The sequence below is a fragment of the Bufo bufo genome, chromosome 3 (assembly GCF_905171765.1).
Source record: "Bufo bufo chromosome 3, aBufBuf1.1, whole genome shotgun sequence".
NCBI classification, from domain to species: Eukaryota; Metazoa; Chordata; class Amphibia; order Anura; family Bufonidae; genus Bufo; species Bufo bufo.
Genome location: NC_053391.1, coordinates 293,198,705 through 293,218,326, shown reverse-complemented (window position 1 = coordinate 293,218,326; position 19,622 = coordinate 293,198,705). Strand labels below are relative to the sequence as shown.

The 19,622-nt window shown below is 40.4% G+C and overlaps 1 protein-coding gene across 1 annotated transcript in view; it reads right to left on the bottom strand.

The window, feature by feature from the left end:
* The window catches only part of ACACA (acetyl-CoA carboxylase alpha), a 993,014-nt gene that overhangs the window by 6,377 nt on the left and 967,015 nt on the right, over window positions 1-19,622 (bottom strand). The window contains exon 54 of the mRNA XM_040424192.1: window positions 205-341. Within this exon, the coding sequence (XP_040280126.1) occupies window positions 205-341 (137 nt within the window). The remainder of the gene's footprint in view (window positions 1-204; window positions 342-19,622) is intronic.

The following is a 19,622-nucleotide window of genomic DNA, read 5'->3' as shown; positions in this document are numbered from 1 at the left end:
TACAGTATGAACATGGTGCATACACAGATTAATGTTACATAATACACTCCTCCATCACCCACATTGCCATGTGACTGAATTTTGCTGTACTGTATATGTACATTTATTGCTCAGTTATATGGTCTGTGTTTGACTATTCCATTAGAATCATGCACAATTTATATTGTATAATAATTTGTAATAAAAGTGCCCCAAAAAAGTTACCTGCGAATTTGTTTGAGGATATAATCCCTAGAAATATATTTGATATTTTCATCAACAACAGAACGTGTCCCATCTTCTTCAGTTAACTGTTTCTCCAACCATTCCACCACGTCATTATTATTATCCCACAGGTAAGCCTGGAAATACAAAAACATTTCTATTACACTGTTCATGTTATTACAATATTCTGTTGTTGCGTCTGGTCAGTGTAATTTTGTGGTGAATAGATATATTTTTTATTCAGTTTTTTGAAGTGACGCAATTTAACAAAATGGAAACTAATATGGAACATTTTAGATTGTACTCTGTAGTGTTGTGGGAGGGAAACAATATGCTGAACCAGGCTTTAATGACGCACTCTGCCTGCATGAGTCGATGGTAAAAAACTGGCGCCAAACTGTATAGGTACAAACTGCAAGTCAAGGTTGCTGATGATTTCTGTCACACAGTTACAATAAAGATGGAACCTAATTTTGTCCGACATTGTACATACTTAGAGATAGAATTCAATTTACATTTCCCTTTAATAAATTGTTGTAATACAGCCATGTAAATAATGCCTTAGATTTGAGTATTAGACTTATAGGCTAAGTCTGTAACCAGATAAATCATGTAAGCCGAAAAACAAAAATACATCATATATGGCAGAATAGGCTTTGCTCAAACTAGCATCAACTATGCCAGTATCTATTTTCATACAGATCCTAGCAGATCCCATCACTTTATGAGTGGGCTCACACATGGCACATGTGAATTCATCCTAACGGAATTTTCTGGAGGTCTTTTGCTACAAAGAACATCAATGCTGAAAACAATATTTTTACCATAAAAAGAAAAAGACAAAAGAACCCCCAATGGGGGCTCTCAACACAAACATTAGCAGAGGGAAATAAAGATCGATTTTGCACTCCAAATTATATACATTTATACATAAACCACTGTAGGACTCCATGTAACAAAGCCAGCAGTACCTAGTTAAAGTCAAGGCATTTCATGCAGTTATCACTCTGGTTCCAACTTTCCATCTTGACGGATGAATGACCACATTATCATTTAAGAGTGTTTAAAACCTAATAGCTACTCTCACTCCTCATTTTCCTTACAAATCATTTAGAAATCTGTTTGTTTTGCCCACCACAAAGCCATGTTACTACCATTAGTGCTCATTCATATTTATGCAATTTTGTTTGGGTAATTAAACAGGGAGCTTTTAAAGCAGAAGTTTCTGGTATTTGTTAAAGAAAATTCTAATGTCAGTGAGTTTACAGTATAGTATAATTCAATAAAAGAATATTTTTTAGAGCATTTAGATGCAGGAGATGATTGACAATAAACATAACATTTGATCCTGATTGTCCCAAGTTCAGCCACACAACTAGGATTCACTTCAACTTAGCAAAATTGTATACAAAAAGGAAAAACAGATCATTCTTACTGTATACACATTATAGTAACATAACTGTGCATTTACTAATCTGAAATACACCTAAATTAGGCGTATTTCAGGCGCAGATGGCGGAGCAACGATTAATATTGTGGGTGTGGCGTGGGCAGGGAAGGGGACGGGCTGGTGGGTCTGTCCAATTTATCATTTTCTACGCCTGTTGTAGGCATAGACAATAGTCTAAATGTAAGAAAGCTCGAAAGCAGTCTTAGATTTAGAACTGGCGCTGGATGCTCTAAAGTTATGTAGAGGCCTGCTATGGGCTTTTATTAAGACTGGATTCTAAAAGTATGGTATATTTTTGAAGCCTCCCTGAAGAAAAACTCTTTTGAATGACAATTGGAAGGTAATTATTGTATGGTCACTATTTCCCAGTTGTCCCCCAACCTGCACATCTGTTGATCTGTAAGGTCTATTGGTTAATACTAAGTCCAGTGTGGCCATCCCTCTAGTCGGGTCCTGAACCAGTTGGGAAAGTTAATTGTCTTTGGTTATTGCCAAGTACCTGTTTCCTTTATGAGATATACAGGTTTCAGTTTCCCAGATAGAAGAAAATAGAAAAAATGCTCCAGCACCACGATGGATATTATGAAAATCCCGGTCTTTATTGTCACCAAGAATCCAGGTGAATACAGCAGTCAAACAACACTGGTGGCCCCCGGTTCCCAAGATCTACGCGTTTCGAACTGTCGTGTTCTTAGTCATGATCCCGACTTCTCTTCTATCTTCAATCGGGACTGGCTTGAGTCCGCTCCGTGCACCGCTGTGCAGGACGTCGAGGTGAGCTGGCTGTAAACCTTTCTATACTTTCAGTTTCCCAGTCTATATCTGGCTAGTTGAAGTGCCCCATAATAACAACCTCATTATGATTTGCCACCTCGTCTTATTTCGTTTAGAAGTAGATTTTCTGTGGACTCTGTTATATAAGGTGGCTTATAATAACCTCCTATCAGTATTTTATTATTGTTTTTGCCTCCATGTATTCCTACCTACAGTGACTCCACATGTCCATGTCCCTCACTTATTTCTTCCCAGGCTGTGGGCTTTAGACAGGACTTTACATAACCCCTCTCTGGTTTTGACGATCCTTTCTAAACAGACTGTAACCCTGTACGTTAACTGCACATTCATAGCTACCATTCAGATATGTCTCAGTTATTCCCACAAAGTCATAGTCATAGTCCTCAGACATCACTAATTCTAGTTCATCAGTTTTATTAATCACATGAACACTCATTAGTGTATGGGAGGTAAAACCTGCCAAAATTAAAATAAAATTGAAAAACCTAAAATTATAATTAAAATAACTTTTTAACATTTAAATTTAATCTAGTGTCTGCAAATGCATGCCAAAATTAAAAAGAAAATTCAATTCCTCCATTTGAATTTTCTTTTCCAAGTCCAGTGTGGGTTATAAATGTCAAAAATAAATGTAAAAATAAATAGCCTTTTTCATTTTAAATTTCCACTTTGCCAATTGATTCTCCTTTTCCTATAGTGTTTTTTTTATGTAAAAATCATAAATCAAATGAAAACACCAAGTAGAAACTGAAAATGGTAGATTGAGATTTCAATATCATCTCTTGCAGGCATTTTCCCTGCCAAAAGTCAAATGGAAAAGAAAGCCCATTAGAATTTTCTTTTTAACATTGTACTAACATTCGGATTCATTTAAATGAGCAGTAGGGGGCGTGGTGCACTCCACTGCACGTAAACTCTGTGGACCTGCCACCATATCTTGTGTGCAGCAAATCTACAGCATTTATGTCCATTGTGACATGATGTACCCTAATATTTCCATGTAACTATAAGGTGGGCCCCAGAATCAGTTCTTCTGGTGGGCCCTAGGCACCCCAGTCCAACAATGACCCCAGGCACCAGGTGAATTCACCTTGTTTCTTGAGCTCCTGCACTCAATTCTATCTGCATCCACTGGACGCAAATACAATTGAGCATCTGGCTGCTCCGGCGGATGAAGGGAAATATTGGTTCCCTGTACCTCCATTCTGAGCGCTTCTCTGTGAAGTAGGCGATGCCATTGCGCTTCCTGCGACGTTACAACAGAGCAGACCTGCCAGAAGAGGCTTGTCTGCATTGCTGCATTATCATCGTAGGACCCCTCTGGGACAGATGAGTAGACTGTCCTCCCCTTTTCTGTTCATGTGCCCAAAAAGTGACCCCTGGCCCTAATACACATCCAAACTGTAATATTGAGCCTTTACCCTAATACTGACCCTAACTGTAATAATAACCCTAATCCTAATACAGAGCCTAACCATAATACTGACCCTAAACTTATTACTAATCCTAATCCGGACTTAAAACTGTAATACCAACGCTAATAATAACGGTAACAGTACTATTGACCCTACTATTAATCGTAACCCTAAGGGCTCATGAACACGACCGCATGTATTTTGTGGTCCGCAAAAAATACGGATGTCGTCCATGTGCATTCTATTTTGCAGAACGGAAAAGCTGGCCCCTAATAATAATGTCCATAATGTGGACAATAATAAGACATTTTTTTGGCTGAATGGACATATGGAAACTGAAGGCACACAGAGTAACTTCTGTTGTAATAGAACATGTCCTATTATTGGCTGCATTAAGGACAAGGATAGGACTGTTTTATTAGGAGCCAGCTGTTTCGTTCCGCAAAATACGGCACCATCTATTTGACTCATAATCTTATCCTATGCATTCAGCACAGTACTAAGCTTTTACTGTCACAGTGCCATCAATTGAAATGATAAACTAGCTGTTGGAAATGTGGAGAAGCACAGCGCCCTCTAGTAGACATACAGAGTCACTGTCTGTTCAGTCAGGAATTAAATAACATTTTGCATGCTGTACCACGCCCACTACTGCTCATTTAAATGAATCTGAATGTTAGTACAACATTAAAGAAGACCTTTCATTACAATAAAAAATCTAAACTAAGTATGCTGACATGGAGAGCGGCGCCCAGGGATCTCCCTGCACTTACTATTATCCCTTGGCTCTGCTCCGTTCTCCCGGTATAGGCTCCGGTATCTTCAGATTTTCGGCTCAACTGGGAGGAGCCTGCTCTTGTTCTCCTGGGGGCGTCTCCTTCTCCCAGGCTGGAGTGCTGGCCAATCAGCTCATTTCTTGGGAGAAAAAAACGTCTCAGGCTATGAGCTGAGCGCTGCGATTGGCCAGCGCTACAGCCTGGGAGAAGGAGACGCCCAGGAGAACAAGAGCAGGCTCCTCCCAGTTGAGCCAAAAATCTGAAGATACCGGAGCCTATACTGGGAGAACGGAGCGGCGCCCAGGGATAATAGTAAGTGCAGGGAGATCCCAGGGCGTCGCTCTCCATGTCAGCATACTTAGTTTAGATTTTTTATCGTAATGAAATGTCCTCTTTAATATGAAAATTCTAATGGGCTTTCTTTTTCATTTGACTTTTGGCAGGGAAAATGCCTGCAAGAGATGAAATTTAAATCTCAATCTACCATTTTCAGTTTCTACTTGGTGTTTTCATTTGATTTATGATTTTGACATGAAAAAAAAACACTATAGGAAGAGGAGAATCAATTGGCAAAGTGGAAATTTAAAATGAAAAAGGCAATTTATTTTTACATTCATTTTTGACACTTATTACCCACACTGGACTTGGAAAAGAAAATTCAAATGGAGAAATTGAATTTTCTTTTTAAGTTTGGCATGCATTTTGCAGACACTAGATAAAATAAATGAAATTAAAATGTTAAAACATTATTTTAATTATAATTTTAGTTTTTTTTTATTTCATTAGAAATTTTGGCAGGTTTTACCTCCCATAGTTAGTGATCATCTTGTAGTGTAATATTGTCACCGATTGCCCAATCGGGCAATTCTGATTTTTAAGCATGTCGGCAGTAGAGCAGTCTAATATCTAGGGGTGAGCAAATCGAGCTTCAGATCCAAGATACAAAGTCGATTTTTTCCCCCCAACTTAATTTTTATTACTTCTGCACAGCATCAAAATGACTTCTGCGAATAACTTCAGCCTTCGATTCTACAACTTTAAAAACAATGGGAATCTGACGTCAGCTTTGGTACTTGCTGGAAACGAATTTTGGCTCTGAGAAGCACATACATTTTAATGTTGTACGGAGACAGGTCTACGTAAAGAATTAAAATGAAGTTGGAGAATGAATCAAATTCGAATCTTGGATCTGAAGCTCGATTCGCTCACCCATATTATTAGTGATCTGCCTCCGGCAAACATCTAGACGGCATGGGGATGTGCGAAGTAACAGCAGCGGTCTCCTAATAAAATGGGAATGGTTGGTGATATTAACTTCCTGTTTGTGGCACATTAGTATATGTGAGGGGGGAAACTTTTCAAGATGGGTGGTGACCATGGTGGCCATTTTGAAGTTGGCCATTTTGAATCCAACTTTTGTTTTTTCAATAGGAAGAGGGTCATGTGACACATCAAACTTATTGGGAATTTCACCTGGAAAACAATGGTGTGCTTGGTTTTAACGCAACTTTATTCTTTCATGAGTTATTTACAAGTTTCTCTTTGTTTGCAGCCATTGACATGTCGGCGAGGTTAACACGTGAGGAGCGGATAGAAATTGTGTTAATGTCTGGTGAACGCAGTAACCGGGTCATTGCAGCAGATTTCAATGCAAGACACCCTACGAGACCACCCATCTCCCATGCTACAGTTAGCAAACTGCTTGCTAAGTTTCGTGAAACTGGTTCAGTGTTGGATTTGCCAAAATGTGGACGCATGAAATCTGTCTCTAATGAAGAAACATCAGTGGCTGTCCTAGCTTCATTCAGCAAGAACCCACAGTGTAGCACTCGCCGCATGTCACTGGAGAGTGGCATTAGTCGAACATCCCTTTGGCGGATATTAGCTACTCACAAATGGCACCCTTACAAACTCCAGCTACTGCAGCATCTCAACGAGGATGACCCAGATCGGCGCACTGAATTTGCAGAATGGCCAAAACAAAAATTGGAACAGGACCCTCAGTTTACGCAGAAGATTTTGTTCAGTGATGAGGCAAACTTTTATGTGAATGGTGAAGTTAACAAACAAAACCACCGCTATTGGTCTGACACTAACCCACATTGGATAGATCCCTCGTAGACTGTTGGAACAAAATTGATGGTATGGTGTGGTATATGAGGTACAAAGATAGTGGGTCCATTCTTCATCAATGGAAATTTCAAGGCCACTGGATATGCGAAATTGCTACATGATGATGTGTTTCCCTCTTTATGCACTGAAGCTGGCACGTTCCCTGAGTTTTTCCAGCAAGATGGTGCACCACCACATTATGGGTGTCAGGTCCGAGCATTCCTAGATGAACAGTTTCGTGGAAAGTGGATTGGTCGTCGTGGGCCAGTTGAATGGCCCCCAAGGTCTCCCGATCTGACCCCCTTAGACTTTTATCTTTGGGGTCATCTGAAGGCAATTGTCTATGCTGTGAAGATACGAGATGTGCAGCACCTGAAACTACGGATACTGGAAGCCTGTGCTAACATTTCTCCTGCGGTGTTGCTATCAGTGTGTGAAGAGTGGGAGAAGAGGGTTGCATTGACAATCCAACACAATGGGCAGCACATTGAACACATTTTATAAGTGGTCAGTCAGAAACTTGTAAATAACTCATGAAAGAATAAAGTTACGTCAAAACCAAGCACACCATTGTTTTTCTTGTGAAATTCCCAATAAGTTTGATGTGTCACATGACCCTCTTCCTATTGAAAAAACAAAAGTTGGATTCAAAATGGCCGACTTCAAATTGGCCGCCATGGTCACCACCCATCTTGAAAAGTTTCCCCCCTCACATATACTAATGTGCCACAAACAGGAAGTTAATATCACAAACTATTCCCATTTTATTAAGGTGTATCCATATAAATGGCCCACCCTGTAGATCTGTAACACCTCCCCTGGAATACATCAATCAATGTGTTTTTTGCAGGGCAAGAGAGGACAGAGACTGACAATTGATGGCAAGAATAGCACAGCATGCAATGCTATTCTTTGCCTCAAAATGATGGGTGCCAAGTTGGACCCTGAAAGACTCCATTGTAAGACAATGGGGTCCATAGGGTGCTGTTGGGACCTATTGTGTGAAGGATTTGGCAGAAATGTGTGCATTCTGTTATGAACGAAAGTGCAAAAAAATATCACCAGAGCCTAAAGCTACAGTAAATCATTGTCTGTGGGTTCATTTTCTTTTCTTGCATCCTGTGTCCTTGTGGACTTCTCTTTGGCACTCAGCAATATCCAGGCTGTATAGAGAAAGCAGGTTTAAATTCTGAAAAGTATGGTAGTTTTAAAGGTGTTGTGTCTTCGTGACAATCTTTCTATACTGAAGCCAACATGAAAAAATCAGCTGGACATACATTTCCCCTAAAGCTGCTGTATTATGTGGGTAATTTAGGTCAGTCATCTAAGTAACACATGCATAAGCTAGCCTGCCAGAATGAGATACACTTTATACATTATCTCCATGCTCTGGCTCATTGAAGGGTGGCACAACCCTCCATCCACGCTTCCTCCACCGCTCTGATGTCTCTGAAGGACCATAAGAACATTTAAAGACACTTATAGAAGAAAATATTTTCTATATGTTGTCCAGCTACAGTACTAATCAGATTGCTGCTTTCATTTATCAAAGGCCTTCTAAGAAATGATGTCTTCAGTCTGGTCATTATCAGCAACTTGTCCACATTTCACTTAGGCTGCATTCACATGAAATACAGTGGTGTGACAGCGGTTGTTTTTTAAAGCCATCATATGGCAATTTTCAGAAGTATTGCAGCCTATGGGGATATTCACACAGGTTTTTTTTTTACAGGCCATGAATACCATCCGTCCAAAACTAGGACCACACTGTAATCCATGAGCCTGTTTTTAACATTTATTTAAACAGAAGTACACTACACCAGATGAGATGTGTGCCATCACATTTTTACATTTCAAATTTTATTATATCAAAACAGTTTCTGGGTGTACCGGTGAATGAGCCCCTCTATCCATATTACATAATTAGTGAGCCACTAAACAACTTTATTTCCAATCCACAGAAGTACACTTGTCTAATGGTCGTTTAATACAGGTACACTACCATAGGCACGCCGTGAACACTTTTTCAACACTGGAGATTGCAGGATCGAATGCTCCCAACACTGTGAAATCATGACACTGAGTGTCAGGTAATGGCTGCCTCCAGTGCTGATGACACACTGTGATACTCTAAGCTCAGTGGCCACTTCCCTCTGAGAATATCCTGCTCGAAGACTCGCATTGGTGAGGTACTGTGGATCAATTGTTAGGTGTTGCCTTGGGCTCATGATGCTAAAATGTGAACAGCATGATGAGGAGGACTGTTTAAATACCAATTCTAATTGAACCAGGAAATCTATTGGGCAATCATGCACCTGTTATGAATTTTGCCATTAATCTCCTTGTTAGAGAACAGCAAGTTATGCAAAAAGTACTAAAACATTGAACAGTTGGACATGTGCATTCAAAAGTTTAGAGAAGGTCACATTAAGTTCACCTGTAAAGGTCAGAGTGTATTCTAGGTTCATCCTGAAATTTCATCCACAAGCCAAATATCCCTAACTTTTTGTGAGTAGTGTAAATATAGGGGCACAAAAGGGGAGCATTATACATACCAAGGAATCTTGGGGGCATTCTTGGGGGTATGATTTAAAATGGTGGCACTAATGAGGGGCACTATTTATTCTGGGGCACTATGGAGGCTAATATATGTCCTGGGGGCACTTTGGGGGCATTATATATAAAGTATATTGAGAGCACAATGGGGGGTTCATACAGATAGATGGACAGAAAAAGGCAGCACACACTGAGTCAATATGGCCAAAAAACACTGATAGTTAATCCATTTTTAACATCTGTTTTATTCATGGCCGTGTGAATGTTGCCTTTTTTAGTGTTAGCTTTCATAAAGCTCTCTCATTTTCTACCCAAGTACCGTATTATATACAGGCATTTCTGAATTGTGAAGCATTTCAAACACCTCTCCTTAAAAAACCTTGGTTTGTTTGCCCCCAACATATTACCATCACAGATAATAAATGAGCATTTTTTCAGGTGACATTTTTTCATCGTATAAGGCCAGACACACAAAAGCAAGTTGTATGCGATAAACTTGCAACGTGTCAGTGTGAGGTACCATTCTGAACGCTGCTCCCTTGTCAGGTTCACACAGCATTATAATAATGCTGATGATTTACTGAATTACAGACATAATGCTGTCAGTGTAATACAATAGATTTCAGAACTCTCAGGGTTACACAGCATTATAAATCAATATAATGCTGTGTGATCCTGTCAGAGGAGGGGAGTTCAGAACAGGACCAAGCACTGTCACATGCTGCAAGTTTATCGCATTCAACAGCGTGTCTGGCATTAGTATTCTTCCTTTATATTCTGCATTCTTTTTGAAACAACTCCTAGCTTTGGCTCAAGGTACTGTGAAAGACTGCAAAAAAAACTGCAGTGAAACGGGTGAGCCAAAGCCAGGAGTGGTTTCAAAAGGAATGGGGAATACAAAGGAAGACCTTATACCTCTCCTTCCTGCTTCAAAGAAAAATGCATTAAAAACTGTAGTGGAATTTGTGTCTACAAAAAAAATGACATTCTAACCAGAATGAATGTGCCCTTATCTGATCACAGGTCTAGCAAATACCAGCATGGGAAACTGGCTGGAAATCCCTGTTGTAGTGAGAGACTACATAGAAACATACAACCATTTGGCCCATCTAGTCTGCCCAATATACTGAATACTATGAATAGCCCCTGGCCCTATCTTATATGAAGGATGGCCTTATGCCTATCCCATGCATGCTTAAACTCCTTCACTGTATTTGCAGCTACCACTTCTGCAGGAAGGCTATTCCATGCATCCACTACTCTCTCAGTAAAGTAATACTTCCTGATATTACTTTTAAACCTTTGCCCCTCTAATTTAAAACTATGTCCTCTTGTAGCAGTTTTTCTTCTTTTAAATATTCTCTCCTCTTTTACCTTGTTGATTCCCTTTATGTATTTAAAAGTTTCTATCATATCCCCTCTGTCTCGTCTTTCTTCCAAGCTATACATGTTACGGTCCTTTAATCTTTCCTGGTAAGTTTTATCCTGCAATCCATGTACCAGTTTAGTAGCTCTTCTCTGAACTCTATCCAAAGTATCAATATTCTTCTGGAAATATGGTCTCCAGTACTGCGCACAATACTCCAAATAAGGTCTCACTAGTGCTCTGTAGAGCGGCATGATCACCTCCCTCTTTCTACTGTTAATGCCTCTCACTATACACCCAAGCATTCTACTAGCATTTCCTGCTGCTCCATGACACTGTCTGCCTACCTTTAAGTCTTTGGAAATAATGACCCCTAAATCCCTTTCCTCAGATACCGAGGTTAGGACTGTATTACTGATTTTATATTCTGCTCTTGGGTTTTTATGTCCCAGGTGCATTATCTTGCACTTATCAACATTAAATTTTAGTTGCCAGATTTTTTACCATTCCTCTAGTTTTCCTAAATCCTTTTCCATTTGGTGTATCCCTCCAGGAACATCAACCCTGTTACAAATCTTTGTGTCATCAGCAAAAAGACACACCTTACCATAGAGGCCTTCTGCAATTTCGCTGATAAAGATATTAAACAATATGGGTCCCAGAACAGATCCCTGAGATACCTACCCCACTGGTAACAAGACCATGGTCTGAATATACTCCATTGACTACAACCCTCTGTTGTCTGTCCCTCAGCCACTGCCTAATCCATTCAACAATATGGGAGGCCAAGCACAAAGACTGCAATTTATTGCTAAGCCTTCTATGTGGGACAGTATCAAAAGCCTTACTAAAGTCTAGATAAGCGATGTCTACTGCACCTCCACCATCTATTATTTGTCACCCAATCAAAAAAATCTATAAGATTAGTTTGACATGATCTCCCTGAAGTAAACCCATGCTGTTTTTCATCTTTCAATCCATGGGATTTTAGATGTTCCACAATCCTCTCCTTAAGTATGGTTTCCATTAATTTCCCCACTATTGATGTCAGGCTTACTGGCCTATAGTTGCCCGATTCCTTCCTACTACCTTTCTTGTGAAACATTTGCTAATTTCCAATCTTCTGGGACGACTCCTGTTGCCAGTGATTAGTTAAATAAATCTGTTAATGGTTGTGCTAGTTCACTGCTGAGCTCTTTTAATAGCTTTGGGTGTATCCTATCAGGCCCCTGTGACTTATTTGTATTAATTTTAGACAGCTGACTTAAAACCTCTTCCTCTGTAAAGACACATGCATCAAAAGATTCATTAGCTTTCTTTCCTAACTGAGGTTTTTTTCCTTCATTTTCCTTTGTAAAAACTTAAACAGAAGTATTCATTGAGGCAGTTAGCTAGTTCTTTATCTTCTTCTATATACCTTCCTTCTTTTGTTTTTAATTTTGTAATTCCTTGTTTTAGTTTCCTTTTTTCATTTATGTATCTGAAGAATGCCTTATCGCCTTTTTTCCCTGACTGAGCTAATTTCTCTTCTGCCTGTGATTTAGAAGCTCTTATAACTTGTTTGGCCTCTCTCTGCCTAATCTTATAAATTTGCCTGTCATCCTCGTTTTAGTTTTTTTTATAATTCCTAAATGCTATCTTTTAGTGTTTAATGATTTTGGCCACTTCTGCTGAGTACCACAGTGGTCTCTTCCTTTTTTTGCTTTTACTGACAAGCCTAATGCAATTTTCTGTTGCCTTCAATAGTGCCACTTTTAAGTAGTCCCATTTCTCCTGGACTCCAATGAAACTGTTCCAATCTGATAGGGACTTGTATACCACTAATCTAATTTTAGAAAAGTCAGTTTTTCTAAAATCTAAAACTTTTGTTTTTGTGTGGTGTGACTGTAAAGTAAATACAGTGACTGAGATCACACTGACTGGTAATCACTGGATCCCTAGCTTTCCCCTACAGTAATATCAGATACCAAATTTCCATTTGTGAATACTAAATCTAAAATGGCCTCCTTCCGGGTTGGAGTATCTGTACTCCTGGCAGAACTAGCTATTTTGGTTTTCCAGTTTACATCAGGAAGATTAAAGTCTCCCATAATGATAACTTCCCCCTTCAATGTCATTTTAGCTATTTCCTCAACTAGTAGATCATCTACATTTTGGATAACAAGGGTATAACAGGCTGATCACCGTGGGCGCCACCACTTTTTGGCTACAGTTTTTAGGTTACTGCTGCTCCAAACCCTTTTTCTGTATATGGAAATCCCTGTTGCCATCTGGACAATTACATTTCCAGCTCATAAATGGTAGGGGTAGTGATCACAGCATACTGTGTCACTAGAGAGCAACAGCTTGTCACATCAGTATGGACAAAACAATAAAACAATATGCCTATTATGTAATGCAAAAGTTTTGAGCTACAGAAATAATTATTGTAACTGGCAACCAAAACACCCTATTAGAGGTGAGCATGAGAGAGAGAGAGAGAGAGAGAGAGAGAGAGAAACTGACAGAAGAGAGAGGGACAGAGAGCGACACATAAAAGATAGCCTGGCAGCGTAGGACAATCATACGCAGCAGTGCTGGGTGCCAGGTGATTAAGATAACAGTTGGATTTGGTATGCACTTGATGGGGCAGAATAGGGGAGGTTATTGGGAGCTGAGCTATTAAGCCCCAGGCTCCTAGCAGCTGCATGGTCTGCCTCTACTGGATGTACACCAGTGTAACGCTGCATTCAAATGACCGTGGGATCGCCATGCCAGTTTTGCGGACCGCAAACTCTGGATCTGCAAAACACAGGCATTGGCCATGTGCACTCCGCATTGCAGTGTGGACCCATTGATTTCTATGAGTCAGCAGAGTGCACATGATCGGTGCATGTGTTTTGCGGATCCATGGTAAGGAGCGTGGGAGATGCAGAATACTTGAGACACAGAAGAACTGTGACTAGCACACAGAACTGTAGAGACAGTGGGAGAAAGTGGGAAACTGTCACCACACACGACAAAAGCTGAGAGCTTTGTGTGAGACGGTTTGAACATGGGTGTGGTTTCTGTGACACTTCACCACTTGACCTATTTTTCTATTCATTTGTTTATTCTACAGGGTTAAAACATTGTACCCCCTTACATGTACTGAAACCTCACTAATTATTGTCCTACATACTAGTAATATACATTATTTAAAATTCTGCTTCCATACCTTTGGTATATTAGCAGTTGGCTCCTATATGCACAGCATAATGATATAGCTCATATACTGGTTGTGTATAATGTATCAAGTAGAGATGAGCGAATTTTTAGGTTATGAAATTTGTTTCCGCTTTGTTTGGTGGTAAAAGCAGAATTGCGTTATATATTCCGTTACCACTTTAGAGGCATTCAGTTATTCATTCCGTCATGATAAAAGTCTATGGCCTGCATAACGGATCTGTCCCGTTTCCGTTATCCAAGAGAGGACTCCCCTGCATAAGAAAAACAGGACGAATCCGTTTCGCAGCCCATAAACTTCTATTATTATGGAATGAATAATGGAATGGCTCTAAAGGCATTCCGTTATGCATTCAGTCATAGAATTGCATTATGGTCCGTGGTAACGGAATCCATAATGCAATTCTGCTTTTACCACCAAACGAAGCGTGAACGAATTACAAAATATGAAATTCGCTCATCTCTAGTATCAATGGCCTTAGGGCTCATTCACATGAAAGCCCACAGAAAGGCTTCAGAGAGTTACCGTGGGCTTCTGATCTGTTCCTCTGCACAGCAAAAGATAGGACATGTCATAGCTTTTTGCTGAATCTTACAGATCACAGACCCATTCAAGCTAATTGGTACACACCGTAGCACGGAGTTCACACGGCCGATGCCCGTGTATTGTGGACCACTATTTGGGCATGTCGACCATATCTTCGCCCGAATGGGGCCTTACGGAAACATGGCATTGGTCATGTGACACTGCTCATGTCATATAACACCTGACATCCAGTGTGGTGAATCAGCTCACAGGACACATCTGCTAGATATGTGATACCTAAGTAGGGTTAAAGATTGAATAATACATCACTGCGTGTGCATTTCCGCGGATGCCTATCTCTAGGTGATGTTGTTAATAAAGTTAACTGTAAATTAATTAACTGTAAATTAGTTAACTGTAAGTTAACAAACACAATACACACCGAGGAAACACAGTGAACAATGCAAGATCTACGTCTACACAGACATGATGCTGAAATGCTGCAGGCAGTAACACTGTAAAAACTGTGTAAAAACTGAGTATGTACTGCTCTTCAGTAAACTGTTATTCATCAGTTAGATACCTGAACAGTTTATTTTAATGTCAGAGGTCACATGACATGCGTTAGGGTGACATGACTAAAGCCATGTTTTGTCCTATTCTGCTCTCCTATGTATGCATTATGCCAGACTAATGCTTACATGTATATTACAAAATTGTATAACAAAAAAATGGAACAGATTAACCCCTTCCCAACCGACACAGGCATTTAAAAACGGTGCCCACTCGCGAGCGTTTTAAACAGCAGCCACCCAGGACTAACGCATGCGATTCACGATAACATTGAATGCATACATTTAACCCTCAGATGCCATGGTCAAATGTGACCACGGCATCTGGGAGGTTAAAGACCGTCTCCCAACAGCAAGGATTGGGGGAGCTGGATGCAGTGTGTGGCAGAACTGTACTTATGAGTGGTATTACGCTGCCGCACATCAGTTCCTATGGAGAGCCTGTCTGCGGCAGGGCTTCATAAGGAACTTGGCGTAAGTCTCAAATTCCAATGCTAGGTGAACTATTAAAAAATGTTAAAAAAAATTAAAAAGTTTTAAAAAATATAAAAAAATATAAAAATTCATATTACTCTCCTTTGACAAAATTTAAATATATAAATAATATAAAAAATTTACATCATGGGCATCGCCTATACTATTAAAATATAAAAATATCCCATACAGCAAATGGTGAAATGGAAAAAAAAGTCAAAATGGCCGATTCAGCATTTTTTGGTCGCTTCTCCTCCCACAAAAAAATGAATAAAAAAGTGATCAAAAAGTCATAAACACCCCATGATTTCAATGAAAAGTACAGACTGTCCCACAAAAAATGGGCCCTCACACATCTCTGTACACATAAATAAAAAAAAGTTATGGGGGTCAGAATATGGCAATGCAGAGAAAAAAACATTTAAATTTTTTTTCTTCAGTATTAAAACGCAAGAAAGTATCCGTGTGTGGTATCGTTGTACTGACCCACAGAATAAAAATAACAGGTCCGTTTTTACACATACACAAAGGGTATAAAAAAAACCCCCATAAAACTGTGGTAGAATCGTATGTGTGTGGGGGGGGGTTATAATTAAAAACCCATTTCAAATTTTTTATCCTACTTCCCACCACATTATATGTAACCGTAAATGGTGCCACTAGAAAGTGCATCTTGTCCTGCGAAAACATGCACTTATATGGCTTTTTGAACTACCTATGGGGACTTGGATTTTATCGGAAAGAGTAAAAGCTCTTCTATTATTAAAACATTACAATACACATTGTGGTTATGGAGATGGTTTGTCGATTCACGGATTGTTTCTGTTTGCTATATTTGGAGTCTGGAAGTCATTTTGTATTACTCTTAAAGAGGACCTTTCATCTGGCATAATATTGTGAACTAAGTGTCATGATCTGTAAAGCGGCGCCCAGGGGACTCACTGCACTTACTATTATCCCTGGGCGCCGCTCCGTTCTCCTGCTATGCCCTCCGGTATGTTCGGTCACTTGGTTATAGTAGGCGGTGACTTAGGGGACTTGGTTATAGAAGGAGGAGACTGCCCTTGTTCTCCTGGGTGTCTTCTTCTCCCAGGCTGTACCGCTGGCCAATCGCAGCGCAGAGCTCACCGCCTGGGAGGTTTTTTTCCCCCAGGCTGTGAGCTCTGCGCTGTGATTGGCCAGCGCTACATCCTGGGAGAAGAAGATGCCCAGGAGAACAAGGGCAGTCTCCTCCTACTATAACCAAGTGACCGAACATACCGGAGGGCATAGCAGGAGAACGGAGCGGTGCTGTACAGATCATGACACTTAGTTCCCAATTTTTTGCCAGATGAAAGGTCCTCTTTAAGATTATGAAAACCGGCTTCAGCCTTATGGGGGGTGCTTTTACTTTCTCTGCATCAACAATACAGGATAAAGTTGCTATGTTGCTGTAAATTCCCCAGTTTGAAATGGGTTGCCAAGCTGCTGTTGACAAATCCTATCCATGAGTTTATTTGTAATCTAATCTAGAATACCCAGGCTGATTAACATATGAGTAACTCATAAAAACTCACGCTTACTTCTTAGCTTTAATAAGACATAAACGTAATACTTGAATTAAGCATTCACATAGTATTGAACCCATATGAAGAAGTATTAGGCTAGGGCTACATGGCAACACTGGTCGTGTGACAGCTAAGAAGCCAGGATCCCAGTTACTCTGCGATCCTGGCCGCAAACAGTGTTGCTGTGCAGCCCTAGCCTTAGGCTACATTCATATGACGTGAAAAATAATGGCTGTTAAAAACAGATACACTGTCAGTTTTTCATGGCCATTTTGCATCAGGATGTGCATCCAATTTCTGCTCGTTTATTCATTTTAACGCCTGTTTTGCATCAGTTTTTAACGCCATTAAAAACTGATGAATTTTCAAGGCTTATTTGTAAATTCCAACCCCTACAGTGCCCTCAGTATAAATTATGTCCCCCCTACAGTACCCTCAGGATATATAATGGCTTTATGTAGTGTCCCCTGTACATATAATGGCCTCCTTAGTGCCCAGTATCTATAATGACCCCATAGTACCCCGTGCATACATGTCCACATAGTACTTTTTGACAGCAGCTATTTACTGGCTGTTTTTTCACTATTGTATGAATGAAGCCTTTTAGTATACAAGGAGATTTAAAAGTAGATTTTCTCTTTCTTCTCACACAGTTATTGCAGCACAGCTCCATTAAACTTAAACCTTTCACAGAAATACACTGCCTGTCCAAAAATACTTCAATTACTCTTACCGGTAATATGTTTTCCATGAGCCCATGACAGCACCTGTGAGAGATCCTCCCCCTTCCGGACAGGAAACAGGAACTTCCCAGATCTTTAAATTGGTCCCTTGCCTTCCACTGCTCAGTATTTGACAAGATTCCTGGGACCAGCAATACACCTATATATAGTGCAAACTAAAAACACAAGCGAGAAAACATACCAGAAAAAAACTCTGCGCCAAATATATGCCAGGCATACCTCCTCTTTGGCACAATACTAAAGAATAGATTTTTTATATATTAGATTTTTTTTTTTTGCAATATACATACGCACTCCTCTTTTTTTTTTTTTTTTTTTTATTTAGGGAGGGAATTATGTAGGTGCTGTCATGGCATCATGGAAAACATATTACCGGTAAGAGTAATTTAAGTATTTCCATTACGCCCCATGACAGCACCTGTGAGACTAGATTAGATAACAATTAGGGAGGGACTACAGCCTGCAACACCTTTCTCCCAAAAGACATATCCTGCACAGATGAAAGGTCCAACCTATAGTGCTTGTAAAACGTAGAGGGGGAACTCCACGTTGCAGCCCTACAGATTTGTTCGATGGTAGTGCACCCTTTTTCTGCCCAGGAAGAGGCTACTGCCCTGGTGGAATGGGCTGAAAAATCTGAAGGGACCTGACAATCTGATAGTGAATATGCCAGACCTATCGCTCTCTTGATCCATCTGGCTAAGGTACGGCTTGTAACTTTCGAGCCCCTATTCTGACCCTGAAACTGAACAAAGAGCTGCAGGGTTTTTCTAAAGCCCTTCGTAGACTCTAAATATGCCAGACACACATTCTAACATCTAAAGCATGAAAGGATCTTTCTCCTTCATTCTTTGGGTCCTGACAAAAGGAAGGGAGAACTATTTCCTGAGACTTATGGAATACCGACACTACTTTGGGCAGGAATGCAGGATCCGGTTTGAAAACAATTCTATCCTCCAGAATCTGAGTATATGGTGGGGAAGAGGACAAAGCGGATAGCTCTCCTACTCGTCTGGCAGATGTAATGGCCACTAAAAATACGGTCTTATAGGACAGCATCTTTAAGGGGATGTCCCCCAGAGGCTCAAACGGAGCCTTGGTTAGAGCAGAAAGAACCAGGTTAAGGTCCTATGGGGCTGACTTAGATTTAACTATAGGACATAGTCTAGAGGATCCTTTAATGAACCTTTTGACCCAAGGATGAGTAGCCAAGCGAAAGTCAAACAGGACACTCAGTGCCGAGACCTGTACCTTGAGAGTGCTGGGTTTAAGATTTTTGTTAAGGCCTTCCTGTAAAAAGTTTAAAATTAACGGGATGTTGGGTGAGCTCAAGTCTAAGCCTGGACCTGCAAACCGAAGGAAGGTTTTCCATACCCTCAGATTTCGGAGGTGACTTTTTTCCTACTAGCTAGGAGAGTCCCAATGACTTGTTCTGATAGGCCTCTAGACCTGAAGAATGACCTCTCAAAATCCAAGCTGTCAGGTGGAGGTTCTTGACTTCCGGATGATGTAGAGGGCCCTGATATAATAGGTCCTGTCTTTCTGGAAGCACCCAGGGATCGGCTATTGATAGTCTCCTCAACCAAGCAAACCAGACTCTTCTTGGCCAGAATGGTGCTATTAGTATCACTGTTGCCTGTTCCCCCCCTGATCTTCTGGATCACTCTGGGCAGTAGGCTGATGGGAGGGAAAGCATAGACTAGGCCCTTCCCCCATGTCTGTGAGAGCGCATCTGTGCCTATCGACTGATCCTCCCTGCTGAGAGAAAATAACCGAGGCAAATAGATCTATCTTAGGGGATCCCCCTAATAGGATGCCTAGAAAAACGCATTTGGATGTTGGAACCAGGGATGATTTGTCCCAATTTATTAACCAGCCCAGG